The sequence below is a fragment of the Pygoscelis adeliae genome, unplaced genomic scaffold, assembly GCF_000699105.1.
Source record: "Pygoscelis adeliae isolate BGI_AS28 unplaced genomic scaffold, ASM69910v1 Scaffold209, whole genome shotgun sequence".
Taxonomy (NCBI): domain Eukaryota; kingdom Metazoa; phylum Chordata; class Aves; order Sphenisciformes; family Spheniscidae; genus Pygoscelis; species Pygoscelis adeliae.
The window spans coordinates 3,426,941-3,446,046 of record NW_008825538.1 but is presented as its reverse complement, the minus strand read 5'-3'; the positions used below and the strand labels follow the sequence as shown (position 1 = coordinate 3,446,046).

Below are 19,106 nucleotides of genomic sequence, written 5' to 3'. Positions count from 1 at the left end.
CTTGAAAGCATTGTCCTTCCCCTTGCCCTGTACCCCTCATGCCCCGTGTTTAATGGAAAAGCTGCAGACAGCCCCGAGGGGCTCCCTCCGTTTGCAGAAAATTTCACTTTCCCTGTTTTCTGAACTCCTCCCCCGTGTAAAGCCCCACTAAACCCAAACCTCACTTAACTCTGCATTTTGTAGTAAATTAAAATGATAGTGGTAATAGTGTGACTGTCTCCCCCACAGTGAATTCCCTCCCTGCCTTCCCACCCTCTCCCTTGGCTTTCTCCCTGTCAGTATTTCCCTTCTCCACTTCTCATTTCTCCTCCCCTAACTACGGCAAGAGCATGAAAGTCAGAACAAGGTCTCGCTAATCTTGTACAGCCCAAAATAAAACCTTGCGTATTAGGAGATGAGAAATGATTGCATTACTGACATACTAAATAGTCCACGTTTCTTCTGCAACAAACAGTGCCCGTTGAATGTGTTGACTACAGTAGCAATACCGTGAGATGTAGGTTTCATCCTTTTTTATCATAATTCCCAATTAATGTTTTACCTTTCAATGATGCCACTGTTACCTGATCCAAACTAAAGAAATCACTAAAATGCATGCAAAAAAAAGAGATGTTCTCTGCTTAGCTCACTGTGCTTGGTATATTATAGTCAGTCCTGTTAAAGGGACACTGTTGTCTTTAAACTTTAATTTCAAGCAAACACGCAATTTCCTCAAATAAGGCGTGAAATACTTTTGAAGTGCTCTTCTTCACCATTGACCTTACTTGGTGCATTATAGATAGGGCCATAAAAATGGGCAAATGAGTTTCACTTCTGATTAGAGTTGCTATTTTGGGGCAATTTGAGTTTTGAGCTATCGAGCAATCACTGTGCCTGTGAGTGTGTCTTTCAAGGTCCTTGGTGCTTGGGGCAGACACTGGGGAAAGAGCACGGGACAACCTCAGTGGGGTTCTCTCAGCTGACAGTGTCTCTTTAACTATAGCATTTAAAATATGCCATGTGTTTCCAGGCTTATCCCGAACGCTATCAATCCCCTCCACACAAGGGATGGCTGCTTAAAATACACCTACGGTGCTTAGGCTATCAGGGGCATCATAAAAGTCAGAGGCTTGATTTTTCTTCTCTGGTTGCATGGCTCACTTTAATGAGGATCTCATTATTAAGTCTGAACAGGAATGTTTATATGTGTAAACCTTTCTGATGGGAATTGCTCTTTCTCATGCACTTTCTCCTGGAGTGGCGGGTTGCACCTTTCTCTGGCTGGCATTTTCCCGTGGTTGTGACATAACTAATAGCTGCCCTTCGTGACAATGGCATGTTTAGTGATGAATTTTGTGTGAAATACGCTGTTGATATGATCTAACACCCAGAGAAGGTCAAAGACCAGCCTTGGGGAGTAGTTTCCGCAGCAGCTTTAGCACAGCTGAAAGGCTCAGAGCTATGCCCTTGGTGCTGAGAGCTTGTAACGGAAATTACAAGGCAATTACAAGGGAATTACAATCTCTTTGCAGATATATGATCACACAGAAAAAGTCATGTCAGAAAAAGTCATGTCTTCCCCAAAAGGCTTACTTTTAATGCACATGGTGAGACCTTTGGGTTCTATGCTACCTATGCCTTTGGCGAGACCTTCATTGGGTCCCATCTAAAGCCCCTCGTGTTCAGGTGGGAGCCAGCAGGTCCCCCCCAGGTCTGTCTTGTAGCAGGCGTGTACATCAAACTCACCGTTGAGCTCAGCAGGAGGATGATCAAGGCACACGCTGCCCGCGGTGAGGGAGTCCCAGGACTGATGTACCCCACTGTAGTGCGACGGTAGGGTGGGAGCTCAGACCATGGGACTGGCTTCATTTTGATAACCTGTAAGTATGCCTAGCTGCAAAAATATACTTAACCAACTGACTGGTCTGAGCAGAGATCCCAAGGTCACTGGTCTCAAGTGAATTATTTCTAACCGTGGGTAGAGTCACTAGTAGATGGGGGAGTAGATGGATACAGAAGCACCACCTTGCAACTGGTGTTTGATGGAGGTTTTTCCCACTCTGGCCAAATTCTTCAGCCAGTCGTGACTGTCCAGCCCCTGTGACTGAGAGATGGCCCGGAGTAACTGGGAGATTTAGCTTATAGAGTGAAACAGCAAGGGAATAGTTTTGAGTGTCCATGTTATTTAAGACCTTTTGCAGGGAAAGACATGAGAGAAAGGCAGGTGCGAAGATCTGCCTTTCCAAAAGCCTGTCATTAAGGATTTGCTGTGGATTTTGTGTTTAATATTAGCAATATCAGATCAAATGGGCTATATAAAAAATAGACTATTTCCAGAGAATTGTTTCTAAGCCTTTACGTAGAGATGCATGAACAGGATGAGGGATCTCTTACCCAGCACCCAGAGGGAATTTGTCTTAACTTTTCAGAGTGAAAATGATACCGAAAGCAGCACAGCTCGGGATCTGGGAGTCTAGCCAGGGATGTGCAGGTAGCATGCAAAGCAGTACTTAAAAAAAGACCCAAAGTCCAAACGCAGCATTTTGCAAGGCTTGGTGGGTATTTCTGATTTCAGGGTTTTCTTCTAGTGAGATCTCCTGCAACATAATAAAAGTTTATGTTTAGGTTCAGCCCCCATCTGGATAAAGTAATGAGGCTGTAATCTGTAGCTCAGACCCTTACGTATCCCTGCCAGGGACTTGCAGAGGGGCAGGAGAAACTGGTGGGACCATGTTTTTACTCTGTATTCAGTTAACCAGACTGCTGCCCATCTCTGCATTGCCTCCCTGAAGAGCTAAAGTGGTACCTGAGGGCAAGGGCTCACCTCTGCAAGGCAGGGGCAGGTCGCAGGATTTGTCCCGGACGGCTCTATGGCTGCACCTTTGCTTCTGCTGCGTCTCTAAGTCCACATCTCATCTCCTTTGCACTCAGGATTGAGCTGCGGGCACTGAGCAAGATTTCGCCAGGGGATGAGCTGACTGTTTCCTATGTGGATTTCCTCAACGTGAGTGAGGAGCGGCGGAAGCAGCTGAAGAAGCAGTATTACTTCAACTGTGCCTGTGAGCACTGCAAGAAACAGATCAAGGATGACCTGATGCTGGCGGTGAAGGAGGGGGAAAGCAAGGTATGGTTTGTCCTGCTGTGTCGAAACCCAGAGGTGGCTGCATCTCCTCCACCAAAGCATCTGTGTGTGTCTGTGACCGTGGTTTCCCCAGCCTGGGGACACTCTCAATAGGAACAGAGTCAGATTTTGGCAGAAGCCTGACTAGTGCCAATGTAAAAAATGAGAACAGAACTGAACCTTGATTGAGCACAACACCAATTCAAGCCCACCATGCAAGGCCAGTTTAATCCCTATTATGCAACATAAGTGCAGTTTTTAATTTAAAAAAGCCCGCAAAAGTTGCCTTTAACTCTAACCTAAAAGTCCATCAACAGGCAGAATACTAAAATATTGGAAAATTAGGTCTAGAGCTGAGAAAAATGCTGGCATTTAGATTGTGGGTTGTTTTGGAGGAAATGAAAGGGAATCAAAGTTTTGAACAGCAGAAAGGAAAATGTGTTGCAGGTGATTCATGGCGACAGGACTAACCAGTGCTGCTGAATCTGTATAGTTTGTGAAATGTGTACCATCACACTGGCTCCAGGAAGGTGGGAAGCCTGAACTTCCAGTCTCTCCTTGCAAAGACCTGTCACAAGGAGTTTGTACCATCGCTTCACATTTGTGCATGGTTGCTGTGGGCAGAATGACTGTGAAGAATTAATGTTTGACTGTTCATTTTAAGTAATCTTTGTTTTCCTTGGAGGTCTCACAAGTCATCGAGTGGGGGGGTGTAAGGCTGTGTCTTGCTGTCAGCAGTGGGATGTGTTTCTTGGCCAGCAGCTCCAGTTTATGACCATGCTGGTAGCTCTAAGAGTTTCTTTTTGGTTCCTCTGCCCAAGGGTATAATTGCTCATGTTTTTTGTCCTCTGTGGCAGTGTTAGCTTAGGGGCTTTCTACTCCTGCAAGCTTTACAAAGTGTATAAGGGAAGGCAAGGCAAGGCAGGGCAAGAGCATTTTAATCTATTATCAAGTCATTGATCTGCACTATTGAACAGTCATGTAATGAAACAGCCAGTACAGCTCAGGGGCTGACGTGGGGCAGGACCAAACAGCAAAGGTGGGATGAGGAACTGTGACCTCTTAGACCAGCAGTAGCAGCAGCAGAGGCCCAGCGAGCTGCATTGTCCTGGGAATGAGTACAATGCTCTCAGCCTCCAGCTCAGCACAGTTACCAGAAAGCCAAGCTCAGTTCCGTGACGACTCTTTCATATAGGTGGCAGTCTGGAAAGACTGGATATTGCAGAGCAGAAGTCTTTCCTTGAGAAAGGTTTGGAGAAACAGGATCGAACTGATATCAGGGAGCTCCCACGAGGGATAGGACATGGGACTAGAGGAGACCTTTTGCTTGCTGGGTCAAGTTCCCCGCTAGTGCAAAAGACCCTGCTATATAATCCCATTACTAAATTATCAAGCTTCCTCTTAAAGCTCATCCTGACTACTGAAACTCCCCGCTTCTAATGTAAAGCTGTCCCAGAGCTCAGTCCTCTGATGCAGAAGCATTTTTTTCTGACTTGCTGTAGAAATATTTTCAAACACCATAAAAAAGTCTCAGCTCTCATTCAACACCTGCTATGAAGCCTTGACCGAGCAGTGAGGTGCACCACCCCCTTTTCATGAGCGTTAGAGGTGCTCTGCAGCACGCAGTGGGAAGACATGCACTTTTGGTAAATGTCCTCCACAATCTGAAGTGCTTGTATAGAAAAAGCCTGTAACTATGCAAGGTGCATGATTTCAGCTATTAAAAATACACTCCATCCACAGACAATAAGTATCCAGACTTACCTCATCCGCAGAGCACGTCTGCTCGCCGCCCTCTGTATGGCATTTTCTGAATTCAGGCTCACTTGCCTGAGAGCAGCAATGCACACAGCTGTGTGGAAAAAGCGCTATGAATACATGGAGATTGACAGCTTACATCCTCAACAGCCGCTCCGACCTCCAGTCCTTCACCTCTTCCAAATAGTAGCAAAGTTCCCATGGTTTAAAATGGCAACAGGCTTAGGGCTCTAGTAAATGCAAGAGAGGATTTTTATTAGACAAAGCCACTGTGGAAGTGCTGTTTAAAGTACCTATTCTGGGAGTCTTTACTCAGACAGCATAGTGATGTGATTTGCACTGATGTTAACATTGCCTTTGAATGTGCTCTGCGCGCTAGGACATCCTGCGTGCTGCTCAAACAGCTGCCAAAATCTGATTAGCTATGATAGCTTCAGTCTAATAATATAGAATAATAAATCATAACACATACATACGTATCCATAAATAGATGGGGGGTATATGGCTCTGAAAAGCTACTGGTTTTCCTTCCATAATAAACTTGCAAGAGCTTTTCCCAACTAGCTGAATTTCACAGATTCCTCAAAAATCTGATTGACCAGGTGTGGGAAAAAACCAACAGGACAGTCCCATGGTCCTGACTCCAAATCTTTGCGTCCTTCATTGCAACGTTGGATCTCTGCTTTTGATCCACACCCAGACGTCCTTCCTGGCTGCTGGGCACATGCCTGTGCTCTGGCTCTATCATGTGTCTCCAGACCAGGCTCTTCCTGCAAGCTCCTGGAGTCAGGCGATGGTGGGCTGATTTGAGATTTCCCATTTACAAAAAGGAAGGTCGTGATAGCTAGAATAGTTTGAAAATGCAGATTTGAAAGGCTCAGAAAAGTGGAAGATGAATGATGGTGCTGGATATCATAATGTTATATTTCAGCATTAAATGAAGGGAGAGGAGGCAGCTAATTAGGAGCTGGTTAATGTTTTGTCAGGTATGCCTAGATGTGCGTCGTGGTTTAACCTCAGCCGGCAACTGAGCACCACACAGCTGCTCGCTCACTCTCCCCCCGCTCCCCCCAGTGGGATGGGGGAGAAAATTGGAAGAATAAAAGTGAGAAAACTCGTGGGTTCAGATAAGAACAGTGTAATAATTGAAATAAAATAAAACAATAATAACAATAACAATAAAAGAATACACAAAGCAAGTGATGCACAGTGCAATTGCTCACCACCCGCCAATCGATGCCCAGCCAGGCCCCGAGCAGCGGCCCCCCCAGCCAGCTTTCCCCCAGTTTATGTACTGAGCATGACATCCCATGGTATGGAATGTCCCTCTGGCCAGTTTGGGTCAGCTGTCCTGGCTGTGCCCCCTCCCAGCTTCTTGTGCACCTCCAGCCTTCTCAGTCGGTAGAGATGGGAAGCTTGACTAGTGTAAGCACTGCTTAGCAACAACTAAAACATCGGTGTGTTATCAACATTACTCTCATACTAAACACAGCACTGTACCAGCTACTAGGAAGAAAATTAACTCTATCCCAGCCAAAACCAGGACAATGTGCATTATGCCTTCAGATGCACGGTGAAATCCAGACTTCTTTGAGGTGTGTGGGAAAACATTTCACACTCTGGATGCAACTGAAATCTGAGGTCAACCATCTTATGGCGTTTAGACCTAATGACAGCATTTCTCAGAGTGGGTAAAATTTAGTGATCTTTCCTTATTCCACCCATATCTCATTCAAGAGCCTCATTTCTTTCAAGCAGCTGCACTAGGAGCACCTGATACACGCCGATCGGTGGCTTTCACAGCCTCTTTGGCATCTTGTGAGACCTCCCAGTTGCAGGGTCCGTTCTGTCCCTTTTTCAGAGGAGAGAAGTCGAGGGGAGAGTCAAGGAACCCAGTTATGCATGCCAGATATACATGGCCATGACCCTGATGTGCAGCACTCTCGCTGAAGTCAGCAGGAGCTTCACCTCTCCATTTGGTAGCGCGACCATTTCAGCTCAATCTTAGGCAGGTCTGAGGAGGCACGCTGGGATATACAGCCAGCAGCAGGAAGGTAGCGAGTGATGTGGGAAGCATCTCGCTGAGTTGATTTGGGTTCCCAGACTGCGGAACAAGCATCCCTTCAACCAGGGTATTTTGGCATGCATCAGGCAGTGCATTTTCCTCACCTTTTTTCTTAACGTTGTCCCCAGCCCTCTGCAGAGATGGTGAAGGAGGTCATCCAGTTCTCCAAGGACACGCTGGAGAAGATCAACAAGGCCCGCATGGAGGGACTTTACCACGAAGTGAGTCCTGGTACTTTTGCTCTCCTGCTGTATACATACTGCCAGGGAAAGCAGGTTTTGTCCCTCTCTACATCAATGATTTAAGGATGAAACAAAGCCCCATTGCTGTAACCTGAATATCCCCATGTGCTTCCTGCCTTCTTGGCAGCTCAAATTGCAAAAGCTGACATTGGTTTCTGCCCTCTGTAAAGCACGACTGTGTCTGAGACAACATCCCAGACTGATTTCTTTCATAGTGATAATACAAGAAGATTCAAGTGTCTTCCATCACCTCCAGTTGACACAGGTGTTGAACCAAGGGCCTCCTGGGCAAAAAACATGAGTTACAGGGCAAGTGTAACAAGTCAGGTCTGCCAGGTGGCCTCATAAAAAGGAGGACAGTGGGTTTGGGAGAGGGACAGGATAGTCAGGAGACTTGCCACATCAAGCTGTGGGCTATGTTTGCCTGTGTCGATCTCCTCTTCACCTCCTGGCTCCTGCGTGTTGCTCATTTGTTGGGTGCTGAGGGCGAGTATGTGGTGTGGGAGATCCACATCCCACCTGGAGCACAGGCCACAAGGGCAAAGGGTGAGAGAGCTCAAGTCACTTCTTCCTTTCTCTGTCTTGCTGACCCAGGAAATATGTAATTGTTCTCTTCAGAGTGTAACAGCTTCAGGAAAACACTCCAGGTTGAGCAACAGTCTCCGGGTTTGAACTTACTTTGGGAAAACGCTGAAGTCCCTAGAGCAGAGATTTGGATGTTGGGTCAGGGCTAGGTGCAGCTGTGATGCAGCCGAGCAGACAGGCATGGGTCAGTGCAGCTGCGTGTCCCAAGACCCATGGGGTCATTAAGAGCATTCATTGCATCAAGTGCTTGTAGGAGGTTGGGTGGATGGCATTGGGGTGTAAGAGTCCTGTAGGCACTTGGTCTCTGACAAAACCCAACTTCCTGGGATCTTCTCCTGAACAGTAGACATCACTTTTTCCTCACCAGTTTTATGAATGTAACCCTGGGAGAGGAAGATTTGAGCACCAATCATTTTGCCAGACTGATGTTTTTCAACAAATAAAAGCATATTCTATCTTCCTCAACCTTCATGGAGGCTGGCTTGGCTTCTAGGACTTGTATGGACCGTGCAACCCACAGGGTTTTGGTGTGGCAGCTTTGGGGCGAAAGGTGCTCTGGCTTTCCCTTCCTCTCCCTGCTTACCCTGGATGCAGGTCGTGAAGCTGTGCCGCGAGTGCCTGAAGAAACAGGAGCCTGTGCTGGGGGACACGAACATCTACCTCCTGAGGATCCTCAGCATTGCCTCCGAGGTGCTCTCCTACCTCCAGATGTTTGAGGAAGCAGCTGACTATGCCAAGAGGATGGTGGACGGCTACCTGTATGTCTGTGCCTTATTTTTGGCAGCTCTCTGTGGTTTATGCAGTGTTAGGCAGTGTGTCATAGGAATAATTTTCTTAGTCTGCTCCCATCAGGGCAGTGGTGCTGGCATTCACATTGGGACCTGATTATATCACCAGACAGAGAGGGACCCCTTCCTAAATGCACAAGAGCTCCCAAACACCTTGATTTACTAAACTGTAACTGGCAAATGGTTTGGGTACATCTTTTATTAGCCTCTTTGCTTTGTCTCAGAAGCATCGCAGGGCTGCCCTGGTAGCAAGACACAGAGCCTGGGTGCAGAACAGAGAGGCTGTCACTGCAGGAGATGGTCTGTTCCCCTGCACCCTGCAGGAAGGGGAAGTAGCAGAGAAAAGAGAAACTGTGTCAAACGTCTGTCACTCAAGATATCCCTTCACTCTTGAATAATAGATGGATTTTTGTGTTGGCTAATTAGTATGCACAAGTCCTGTGGTAAAAGCTCAGTGAGAATAAAGAAATTCAGGCTTAGTTCACGTAGATCCAGGACAAACCTCACAGTAAAAATGATGTACTTTATTATTACCAAGGTTTTACTACAGGACTGATGAGTATTAAATAGAAAAAAAAAAAGTAATGGAAACCATAGAGAAGAGAGAAAAGCCCATTTTGTCATCTCATTCACCCTCCTCCTGAGAGTATCTCATACCCATTACTTGTCTTTTTGGTCAGTTCTACCCCAAAAGGCCTGTAATATTGTGTTCTTTTTCAGAGGGGTGACAGAGTCACCTCCTTGGCTTGCAAGCCTGACAAGCCACTTCATGTCCCAGCCCTGCACTGAGCTAATTGAATGACACACAGAAAATTGCTTCCCCTCCCTGTTCCTCAGTTTTTCAGTGCAGAGTGAGGACTGCAGTAATTTCCTTCCTTGCTTTAACATCTGCCAATTCAATATGCCAACTAAGCCCTTGAACACAGGTTTTCAGGTAAATCCAAGCAGCTTCTAACCCTTCCCCTGCTTCTAAAGTTGGATGTAGAGGCCAGGATTCATCTTGCCTACCCTGGAGTACTGACGGTAGGGGAGTGATCTTACAGTCCCTGGAGGCAAGGATGCATCTCCAGGAGATGAGGTGAACATTTCTGGAGTTTCTGGAACCACCCGTTTCTCTCCCCACTTTGAATGAGAAGCTGCTGGTTGTTACATTCTCAATTTAGGCACGTCATTAAGCGTCTGAAGTTAAGTCGGTGCCGTCTGGGCTGTCGGGTCAGATCTGGGTTTTGTTTGTGCCTAAATAATGTGGAATGACAGAGCTTGGCATTCTCCAACCCAGGTGTCCAACTTCCTCTGTTTGCAGGTCATTCATCCTCTTTCACAACAGCTCATGTCCTCGTATAACTCGTGTCCTCGTGTAACTCGTGCCTGCCTCTTTCTAAGCAGGGCTGCACGTTTCAGTGGCACCGATGCAATAGGCTCTTCACTTGAGTAAACAGTCTGCTCTTTGGCAAACATATCACGTCACTGACAAACACTGGGGAACCCAGATCTTTCCTGAACTAAAATTACTCAATGTTTTTCCAGGAAAATATACCATCCCAACAACGCACAGCTGGGGATGGCTGTGATGCGGGCAGGAGTGACTCACTGGCATGCTGGTCTCATTGAAGCCGGGCATGGCTTGATCTGTAAAGCCTATGCCATTCTCCTGATAACCCATGGACCTTCCCACCCAATTACCAAAGACCTGGAGGTAGGTGTCATCTCCTGTGTTGTCTCTGCTGTCTGGGCAAAATTACATTCAAGCTGTAGAAACAACTCACACCTAAGAGCTGAGAGATGCATCAAGTACTGACTGCTTCTTATTAGTGCTGTGGTTTTCTCTAGATTGTGTTACAGTCTGCTGGGAAATGCATGTCCCTTCCTATGGGAAATTTTCACCCCTGAAAAACAGCTTTTATCCTGCACCAGGACATACATTAAAAATGGCCACTGAGCTCCTGAATCTTCTTTGAAACTGCCATGCGCAAGGACAGAACCTGCCATTCTTCAAACAGCCTGACTTCTCTGCTTTTGGATGGATGGCATTACATTTTGACAATATCAAATTATGTATGGTGGATGTTCCCAGTTTACCAACTGATTTTCTTTATCGGTGTCCGTTCTTCTTTATTTACCACTCCCCAGTCCTTCTAAGCTGCAATGTGTTTTTTCCTCAAATGACTGATAGGTGTATTTCCTAGCTTAGGGTCAAGAGCTGCAGATCCCAGGGAATTACTTCTGCTCAGCTGTGATGAACTATTTACAATTGCAGCTGGGGATCTACAATTTCTTTAGCCTTTAACTCACCTGATGTGACCTGTTGGCTTTAGAGCATTCTCCTTTATTAGCCAAAAAAATTACACAATACCAAATGAAATCCTTTATTGATGTCTTAGTCCCCATTATAGCAGCACTATAACCTTTATCAGTGCAATTTTATATGATCATAAAAATGAGTGTCTAGTACCTAAAGCCAACCTGTCTGTTGACTGTTTGCCTATATATAGCAGAGGGCGAGACCCCAGAACCTCCATTTCTGTATCTCCCTTCCCATGTACTTCAGGAGGAAAATAGTGGATATATAGCACATGTTTATCTCTGTGCTTCTAAACCAAGGGTTGAATAAAATCACAGACAGGTGTAAAAAGATCTCCTAAAATCCCTTCTGAGCCTCTGCCATAGTGCAGCACTAGGAATGACTCTGCTCACAGTGAATCCTAGGATGCAGGGAGTGCAACCATGATGTGTTCGAAGAGGGGCTGAGCATCCTCCTCCTCCTCTCCTGCCTACTCCCACACAAGGTGACCCCCACCCCGGTGATGGGTCACACCAAGGGTCAGGCCCAGGGTGTGGATGGGAAGCACACTCGCTCCCTGGCTCTGCACAGCATTGCCTCTAGGCCCTGCATCAGGTTTGGGAGCATGAGGCTTCCCAGCAGCCTGCGGAAGAGCTGGGGGCAGGAAGGGCTGATGCCTTCTTCACCTTCTCAGTACACAGGTAACCAGGTTTGAGAAAGTAACTGGATATCTGTGTCCAGTCAGCTTTGGTCCTGCTGGTGGGACATGTAGATTAAATTGCATCAGTCATTACATGGCCTAGGACATCCCTGAAGGACGGTCCCCATTTTTAGGCAGTGCTTTATTCACTTGCTTTGAGATCCCCTGCGTTACAGGTTTTATAACCTGTTGTGTCCCTCAGGTCATGCGTGTCCAGACGGAGATGGAGCTGCGCATGTTCCAGCAGAATGAGTTCATGTATTACAAGATGAGGGAAGCTGCCCTCAAAAACCAAAAGATTCAAGTCATGCCTGAACCCAGCAATGAGACCTCACCAAGCCTCTTCCACAAGAAAGAATAAACCCTGAGCTTGAAACAAATTCATGCCTGTGGGATAACATCGTCTGTGGCACCTCCAAACATGGGGAATATGATATAGGAATGTGATATATCCATAAGGATTGTTTCCAGTGGCACCAGTCTGACAGCATGGACCCGCTGGGGGAGAGTCCTGAAAAATCTTCTGAGGGCTCAAAGCAGAGGAGATCTTGGCAGAAACATCTTTTTTCTACTGCTAGCATTAAAAATCAAAGCAAACACACCTGTTATAAACTTATTTACGTTCTTATTGGAAGCCTGTTTGTCTCTACACAAGTCCTGATCCTGAAGTCCTTGGTTAAATTTTGATTAAGTGATTTTGCTTGTGTTTCTCCACTTCTAAGATGAGTTCACTGGAGACCAACATCTACTTTTTAGGAGCTGTTGACCTAGGCCTTTCCATTTGTCCATGAGGTGCCCATCTGATGCCCAGTGTGACAAACCATATTGGTTCAGTTCCTAGCATGAGGATCAATGTCAACCTGTAACATGAAAACCTTCCCTGAGGAAACGGGAGTCATGGTAGAGATGCACATGGGGACAAATTGGTCCTTTAGTGGCACGTATTGGGGTTGTAGGACGAGGTGAGGAGGCACTGGTGGTGTTTTCCTAACATCCTGATCAGCTTTGAGCGCTTGTGAGAACATCATCACAGCTAGGTATATCACAACAGAAATACACACATTTCCCAGTGACGATTCCCAATCATCATCCAAGCACAAGGCTTGGAAAAGGCAGCTAAGAAGGAAGAGTTTCCTCTCCTGTGTGTCCGAAAACCACATCTCCATCCAGCCAAGCGAGAGCATGGGAGATGACTGTGGTGCTCCTTCTGTGTCTCCAGTGTGAACAACCAGTGTGCATCTCCTGCCAGGAAAGAAAACCTGTATTTCACCCTGGAAGGAGAGCTCAATTCCAGTTCAACCCGATTTATCAGGCGCGGTTTGGGGTGAAACACACACTGGACACGGGTGAAGCACACACTGGACACCTGCAGGCTGTCCAGGGCCCTCTTGCTGGTGGGAAGGGATGATGAGGAGATGGGGATGGAGTGGCCAGAGCCTGTAGGGCTGGATCCTTTTGCAGAGGTGTGAGGATGGGCATGGCGGTTGGGACACCCAAACTGCCCCCACGACGGTTGCTTCCCCAAGGCAACTTTCCAGGCAGGATCACTGACATTTTTTTGAGCCCATCTAAACCTCCCCGTCCTTTGGCCCTGCCAGTCACCTTGTGGTCACTTTGGCCATGTTTGTAAGGAAAGGGAACAGAGCCCTTTCCTTGCCCAGTGCTCCTCCATCCACCCAGCCAGGGCAGCCGTGGGTGCACGACCCACCAGGACATCCCCAGCAGGATGCTGGCACCTGTCACCAGGAAGGGGCTGGAAGAGTGCTCATCAGCGTGGAGCACATCTCAGAGGGTCACTCAATGGCTCCGAGCCTGCGCCCTAGCCCAGCTCCATTCACTGACATCAGCACAACCTTGGCTCAGTCTGTTGCCCAATTTCTACTAGGGCTTGCATGAGTTTTGGAGGCTTGCATCTCTTTATAGCAACAGCGAAGAGGTTGATGGTAATAATGAAGAGGCCTTTAATACAAATTTTACTTTAATGGACACATTTTACACAGTAAAATGATTGGCATGTGCAGGGTCTCTAGATTCTCTTGCTGATTCTCTTGTAGGTGAGGTCTCCCATGGTCAGTGTCTGAAAAAGAAATGGATAGCGTTAGCTTTTCATGGCGCTTGGCTCCAAAATCTACTTGGAAAGGATCTGGTCTTGCAAATCGAAACAGGACTGGTCCCCAGTCTATCTCCTATAAACTGAATTATTAAAGCTTTGGATGTCTTCATGAATACCCCAAAGCAGGTAGGGATAATCTGGCATCCCTCAACTGGGATCAAACTGCTGCACCTCTCTTCTTTAAAAGTGCCATGCCCAGCTACATAAACATCTGGGTGGGTGGGAACATGCCCTCATTGCACGAAACTTTGATCAGAAATGCCTACTGGGGTCTCAAAGAGTACTTTTTGGACCAGACTATACCGAAAAACTGCCTTCAGTGCCTGGCCAACTGACCAGCTTTGGTTACAAAGCCTGAGTGCAAGCATGTGCTCAGCTCCAGCACCTCTCTAAGGTCCCCAGCATCTCTGCAGGCTTTGTAGGGCCAGAACCCTGAAGGCAGCTGTATGCACCATTACTCCAGCCATTGCCCCTCTCATCTGCACTTACATTGGTGATAGTGTCTCCGTTGAGTTCAGTGACGGATTTCAGCCCTTTCAGGTTTGCGACCAATCTGTTGTTCCCCTCCAGCTGAACAACAGCCTGGTAGAGAGGGGAGGAGACAGAGGCATTCATGTTATTGCTGAAGACCATATCAACCCCTGCATTTTGTCCTTCCCCTTCTGTACTGAGTTGCCACCGTCCCCTCTGCAAGCTGTTTGGAGCAAGCTGCTCCCCCGGTGATTTTGGCTTTCCTGGGAGGAGAAGAGAGGGTTGGGCTGGTGGTGACTACAACACAGCAAGGGTATGGATGTTTACTTTGGGCTCTACAGGGGTGCGATTTTGCCACGGTACCTACCTCTTTCCCCTTCAAATTGAGACTCACTCATGACTCCCGCACTGTTAGATGGTAGAGCAGGGATCCTTGGCATCCCTTGACATCACACCAACACATGAGTTTTGGGGGAGGACAAAGAAGGCTTTTCACCCCGCCAATACTGGTGCCTCCGTGCAGCCCTGATGCTCCTTGGGGCAGCTCCTCATGCAGCACCCAGATCAAGAGGACCTGCACACCTCCAAGGAGAGGACTGCAGAGCCACCTGAGCTGGGCCAGGGCATGCCATGTTGTCTCCTCTCCACCACTCACTTATTGCACATTACTGCAGCAACCTCCTTTGGGGTGGGGTGATGGGGAGCTGGGTGACAGTGTGGGGCTGGGGGTAGTCTCATTCAAGGTGGGAAACAATTTAAGGAGCTTTCAGAAACACAGTCATGGCTGGAGAGCTCGCTGGGGAACAAGCACATCTCCTGAGTCTCTGCCCCCCAGGAGCTGCATGTCTAAAAAGACTCCAGACATCACTGACACCCCCAGGGCCAGCTATCACTGATCATTGAAATTACTCGAAGAAATAACTGAGCAAAAACCATTTCTGTTCATCTGTCTGTCCAGCTGTAAGACATGTTCATCTGCCCTCGAGTTGCTGAATTTATGGAGGGTAAAACTCTTCTAATAGCCATTTCCCCCTAGTTTATGTGCAAGGGACTTCACTGATGCTGGAAATCGTGATACAGCAGGTACAGCTCTCAGAGCCCGATTCATTGGGTCATTTTTTTGGTGATCATTCCTCCTGCTTTCAAAAGTCCCTGCAATATCATCTTCTTCTGAGGTAGAGGTGAGAGGCAATATTTGCTGGTGGCGCTGTCTTGACATTTTATGAACCATTGTAAACTAATGTCCAGAAACGGGAGCTGACCCAGTTTCAAGGGTGATAAATCCTCACCTTGCCAAATCATCTCACCCAGCGTAAACAGAAGCAGTAGAAGAGGCTAGCAGATGAGCTAACAGCTGCTGGGACTTAAAAGGAGAGATTTATTGGTTTATGATTCATTGGCTGACTTTCCTGCACTACCTTTCAGTCAACAAAATGAAGGTGGGGGTATGTTTCGTGTTGCAACATGACAGAAAGTCAACCCTTTTCCACCTCAAATCTTTCAGGCCTTTTCTGTCAGAAAAATTTACTAAAGCATCTCTATCCCCCTTTTCCAAACGGGCTATTAAAACACTGGCTTCCAGTGTGTCCTGGTTTTGGCAGGGATAGAGTTAATTTCCTTCCTAGTAGCTGGTACAGTGCTGTGCCAATTTTCCAAACTGGCTATTAAAATAGCTTTAGAGATGCAAGGCTTCATCTGCAGAAGTGCTAGTTGGAGAGCTTGTATGGTGCCTTGTAAAAGCGAAGAGGGGAGGCGGGAACTTCAGATTCTTGGGCTCTGAGTTTCTCAGGAAGGTGGCTCAGAAATGGACTGTCATTTTCGGAAATGTGTCCCTAAGAGCCTTGCTGAGGACCTGCAGGGAGCAGGGCAGCGCAAGTCACATCTGCAGACTTTGTTTCAGCAATTAGCCCTTTCCCATTATATTAAATCATGCATGCAAACCGTGAGAGACAGAACCAGGCTGGGGAATTACCCAGATCTTTGCCCTGTGTCAGCTTTAACACCCGTGGTCTTGTCATTCCCTTTGGCCCAAGTGCAGGGGGAATGGCTGGAAAGGAAATTTAATGTCCCTGAGCCCCTGCAGCCCTGGCAGAGGAGGAGCTGATCACTCACCTTGACCTTCTCTCCTGTCAGCATCTCCATCTCGCACTCCTCCCCGATGGTGAACTCGTTGTGCAGCACTTTGGAGCCAGTGGTCACAGTAATCTTGAACTTTTTCCCATCCTGCACAATTTCCGAGATGCTCTTGATGTCCTTGCCCTTCTGGATCTGGTCATCGGGAAGCCCTGCCCAGGAACAAGAGATGTTAGGTGGATCTTGGAGCCATTGGTGGGCAGATTGCTGCTGCCGAATGAATGCGGTGGGATTTGGGGACACACAGCTGGGAGGATTTCTATTCTAGTGTGGAAAAGCCTCGCAAGGATGATGGTTCCCCAAGGGCCACACGGCCCTGAGTCTGCTGGGGAGGAAGAATAACAAATACTGCCGTCCTGGGTTTGTGTGGGAACTAGACTTCTCCCTTGTCCCACTGACTTGGCTGGGAGCAGAACAGCTACCTCCCTGGCCAAGCATCAGAGGGAAAGAAGAACCCCTGTTTTCCTTCCTTCACTGAGAAGCAAGCAGAGAAAACGGAATAAATCGAAGCAGAGGGAGGGAACCAAGTGGATTTTTTATGAGATTCAGGGTCCCTCAGAACTAGCTCACTAAAATCTCCTCCCAAAGCCTGAAGCTGATCTGACAAATAGAGCCCCTCCGGCACATAACTGTGCAGAAGTGGTGCAAAGCCTCCTGAATCCCTGCAGGAGCACATTCCCCGGCACTGTCACTGGTGGAAACCTAGCTAGCCACATTCATCATTAAGCTTTTAAACAACCCGACTATTTTTCTGATCAATGGTGGAATTTGGGGCTTTGTGGCATCACAGAGCAGCAGCACGGTGTGCTGAGCGATGTCCTGCTTGCTCTCACATTCCACAGCCTAATAGGGCAGATCTGCAGTCGCCCTAAGCAGGTCCCACTGGCTTAGTGCGTGTGTGCAGCACTGCCACGCTGGCCTGTGGCTGCAGAAACTGCTGGGACCGTTTTCCTGCAAGCCGTAAAATTTCACCCAGCACCTCTTGACCTCCAGCCACCAACCAGAGAGATGCTTTCTCTTCTATTTTGAGATCACATCTCCAAGCACATGCATTTTAAAAAACCCAACAATTGCAAGATGACAGACAAAAATAGGAAATCTGAGAGATGTTTTCAATCTACAGCGTCAGCACATCCGCACAGTTGGACTCCCAAATATCAGTGGGATCTGTGGAGGCAAAGCAGCACACAGCACATGCAGGCACTTACCAAGGGCTTTCATAAAAGGCTCAAAATTTTCCTGGGACTGGAGTTCATACTTTCCAGCGAAGCTCATGATGGGAAGGCTCTCTGTGCTCCCAACACAAGAGAAAGTGCCTTGCTGGTAAGCAGAGCTTGGTTTTATAAGGTCCTTTTGCCCTAAAAGTTGGTCAGAGGTAAGATGATGTAATTCTTTTATGGCCATGTTCAAACATTAACATAAAACTGGGCAATGGTCAGTGATAAATTGCTCTACATTTTACAGACCTCAGTTTACAACATGGGGGCAGGGAAATTCCCATAAACCTGTTTTATGCAGGTAGCAACATGGCATCCATAAATGAATGATAAAAATATAATTGTGCAAAGAGATTAATTATCAGAGGAATGAGCCAAATCATCTAATCAGCTTGCAGTCTGGAAGCACACATCTGGAAGAGGAGAAAGCAATGAAAGATTATGGTGTCCGCTGGAGCTGACACTGGTGGGGTTTCTACTCGCTCATGTGTGCACACTGGGTCTTTAGCACTGGCATGAAGAGTAGTGGCTGCACGCAGGCAGGGACTAACTTGCTCACTCCTTCAGGTGCCTTGCGGTCCTCTGAAATGGTGGGTTTTGGTGTAAGCCAGATGTAGCAGTAGTCACAAAATCATCATTGTCCCCTAAGGAAAAAACATGACTCAAAATCAAATCCTGGGCTTGAACTGGCCCATCCTGAAGACTGCGGTTTAATTCAGGCTCCAACACTATGGCCTTGCCTCCAGAAAGGCATTCCATGTGGATAGACGGACCGGTGCCATTAGTGATCAACCAAGGCTATTGCCAGGAGCCACCACTGAAGCCCCCTTTCCTCTCCTTTCCCCAGAGGAGCCACAGTCTCTCGTGTACTGAAGGAGCATCCCGGCCCTCAGAGCTCCATTTGTCCCAAAGGCCACATCAGAAGTAGGGCCAGCAGCAGCCTCCAAGCTGAGCCCAATTCCTCCCTCCAAAGCAGGACTCGGGGCTGGGCTCCTCTCCCAGTGTGGTCCCCTTGGCTGAGTGTCCCGGGTTGCTGCATGGCATCTGAGCATTTATCCTCTGCGTCTGGACTCCCAGGCTCAGCTTCTTGCTCCCATCTCATCCTCTGCCTCAGTGAATTCCTCCTCCCTCCCAAAGTCACCAGCTCAGAGATTTTCCCTCTTTTCACTCATACGCCTTCTCCTCTTTGCAATTCTTCCATTCTGCCTTCTCATAACATCTTTGGCCTTTTTTTAAGTGAACTCACGGATAAGCGTGAAAAAAATCTATCTCCTTCCAATTTGGCGATGCTGCTAGAGCCCTCTGCAGCCACCTGTCCTGCTCCTGCAGGCTCAGCCCGGGGCTGCTGCCCGCCTCCGATCTCTGTGCTGCAGCGATGCACAGTGATGCTGCCTGGGCTAGATTCAGCCTCAGTTTCTGGTTAATTAGTACAGGCAGTGTCTGCCTGACAAGGCAGGAGAGGGAAAACCTTTGCTCTTTGGTGGGTGAAGTTGGCTGGGGGGTGTCTGCGGGGGAGATCACCCCTCCGCATCGTGGCAGGGGCCGGGCGGGTTCAGAGACCGCTCGTGGGGGGGTTGATTCAGCACTTTCTCCAAACAGCTTTACAGCTTTTTTTCCCTTTTATCCCAGGATTCCCAACGGGAATGACATCAC

At 47.7% G+C, this 19,106-nt stretch overlaps 2 protein-coding genes across 3 annotated transcripts in view; one reads left to right on the top strand and one right to left on the bottom strand.

Moving 5' to 3' along the window:
* The window catches only part of SMYD1 (SET and MYND domain containing 1), a 28,285-nt gene extending 16,140 nt beyond the window's left edge, over positions 1 to 12,145 (top strand). For both annotated transcript variants that reach the window (XM_009331872.1, XM_009331871.1), the window contains 5 exons: positions 2,911 to 3,103; positions 7,052 to 7,144; positions 8,345 to 8,508; positions 10,066 to 10,234; positions 11,722 to 12,145. In XM_009331872.1, the coding sequence (XP_009330147.1) occupies positions 2,911 to 3,103; positions 7,052 to 7,144; positions 8,345 to 8,508; positions 10,066 to 10,234; positions 11,722 to 11,880 (778 nt within the window). In that variant the 3' untranslated portion in view covers positions 11,881 to 12,145. The remainder of the gene's footprint in view (positions 1 to 2,910; positions 3,104 to 7,051; positions 7,145 to 8,344; positions 8,509 to 10,065; positions 10,235 to 11,721) is intronic.
* A 1,295-nt stretch (positions 12,146 to 13,440) lies between these two features.
* Positions 13,441 to 17,541, bottom strand: FABP1 (fatty acid binding protein 1, liver). Its single transcript, XM_009331870.1, has 4 exons — positions 17,445 to 17,541; positions 16,216 to 16,388; positions 14,122 to 14,214; positions 13,441 to 13,596 (listed from the first exon to the last, which is right to left on the bottom strand). The coding sequence occupies exons 1-4, from the start codon at positions 17,509 to 17,511 to the stop codon at positions 13,546 to 13,548; spliced, it is 384 nt and encodes a 127-aa protein (XP_009330145.1). The 5' UTR covers positions 17,512 to 17,541; the 3' UTR covers positions 13,441 to 13,545.
* Between the last annotated feature and the right edge of the window lie 1,565 nt (positions 17,542 to 19,106).

Bases quoted from the DNA above. Each gene is read 5' to 3' on its own strand.
- FABP1 (XM_009331870.1), bottom strand. From the start codon at position 17,511: ATGAGCTTCGCTGGAAAGTATGAACTCCAGTCCCAGGAAAATTTTGAG. The intron at 16,389-17,444 runs GTAAGTGCCTGC...GTTCCTGGGCAG, and splicing joins GCCTTTTATGAAAGCCCTTG to GGCTTCCCGATGACCAGATC. The intron at 13,597-14,121 runs GTAAGTGCAGAT...TTTCTTTTTCAG, and splicing joins ACGGAGACACTATCACCAAT to ACACTGACCATGGGAGACCT.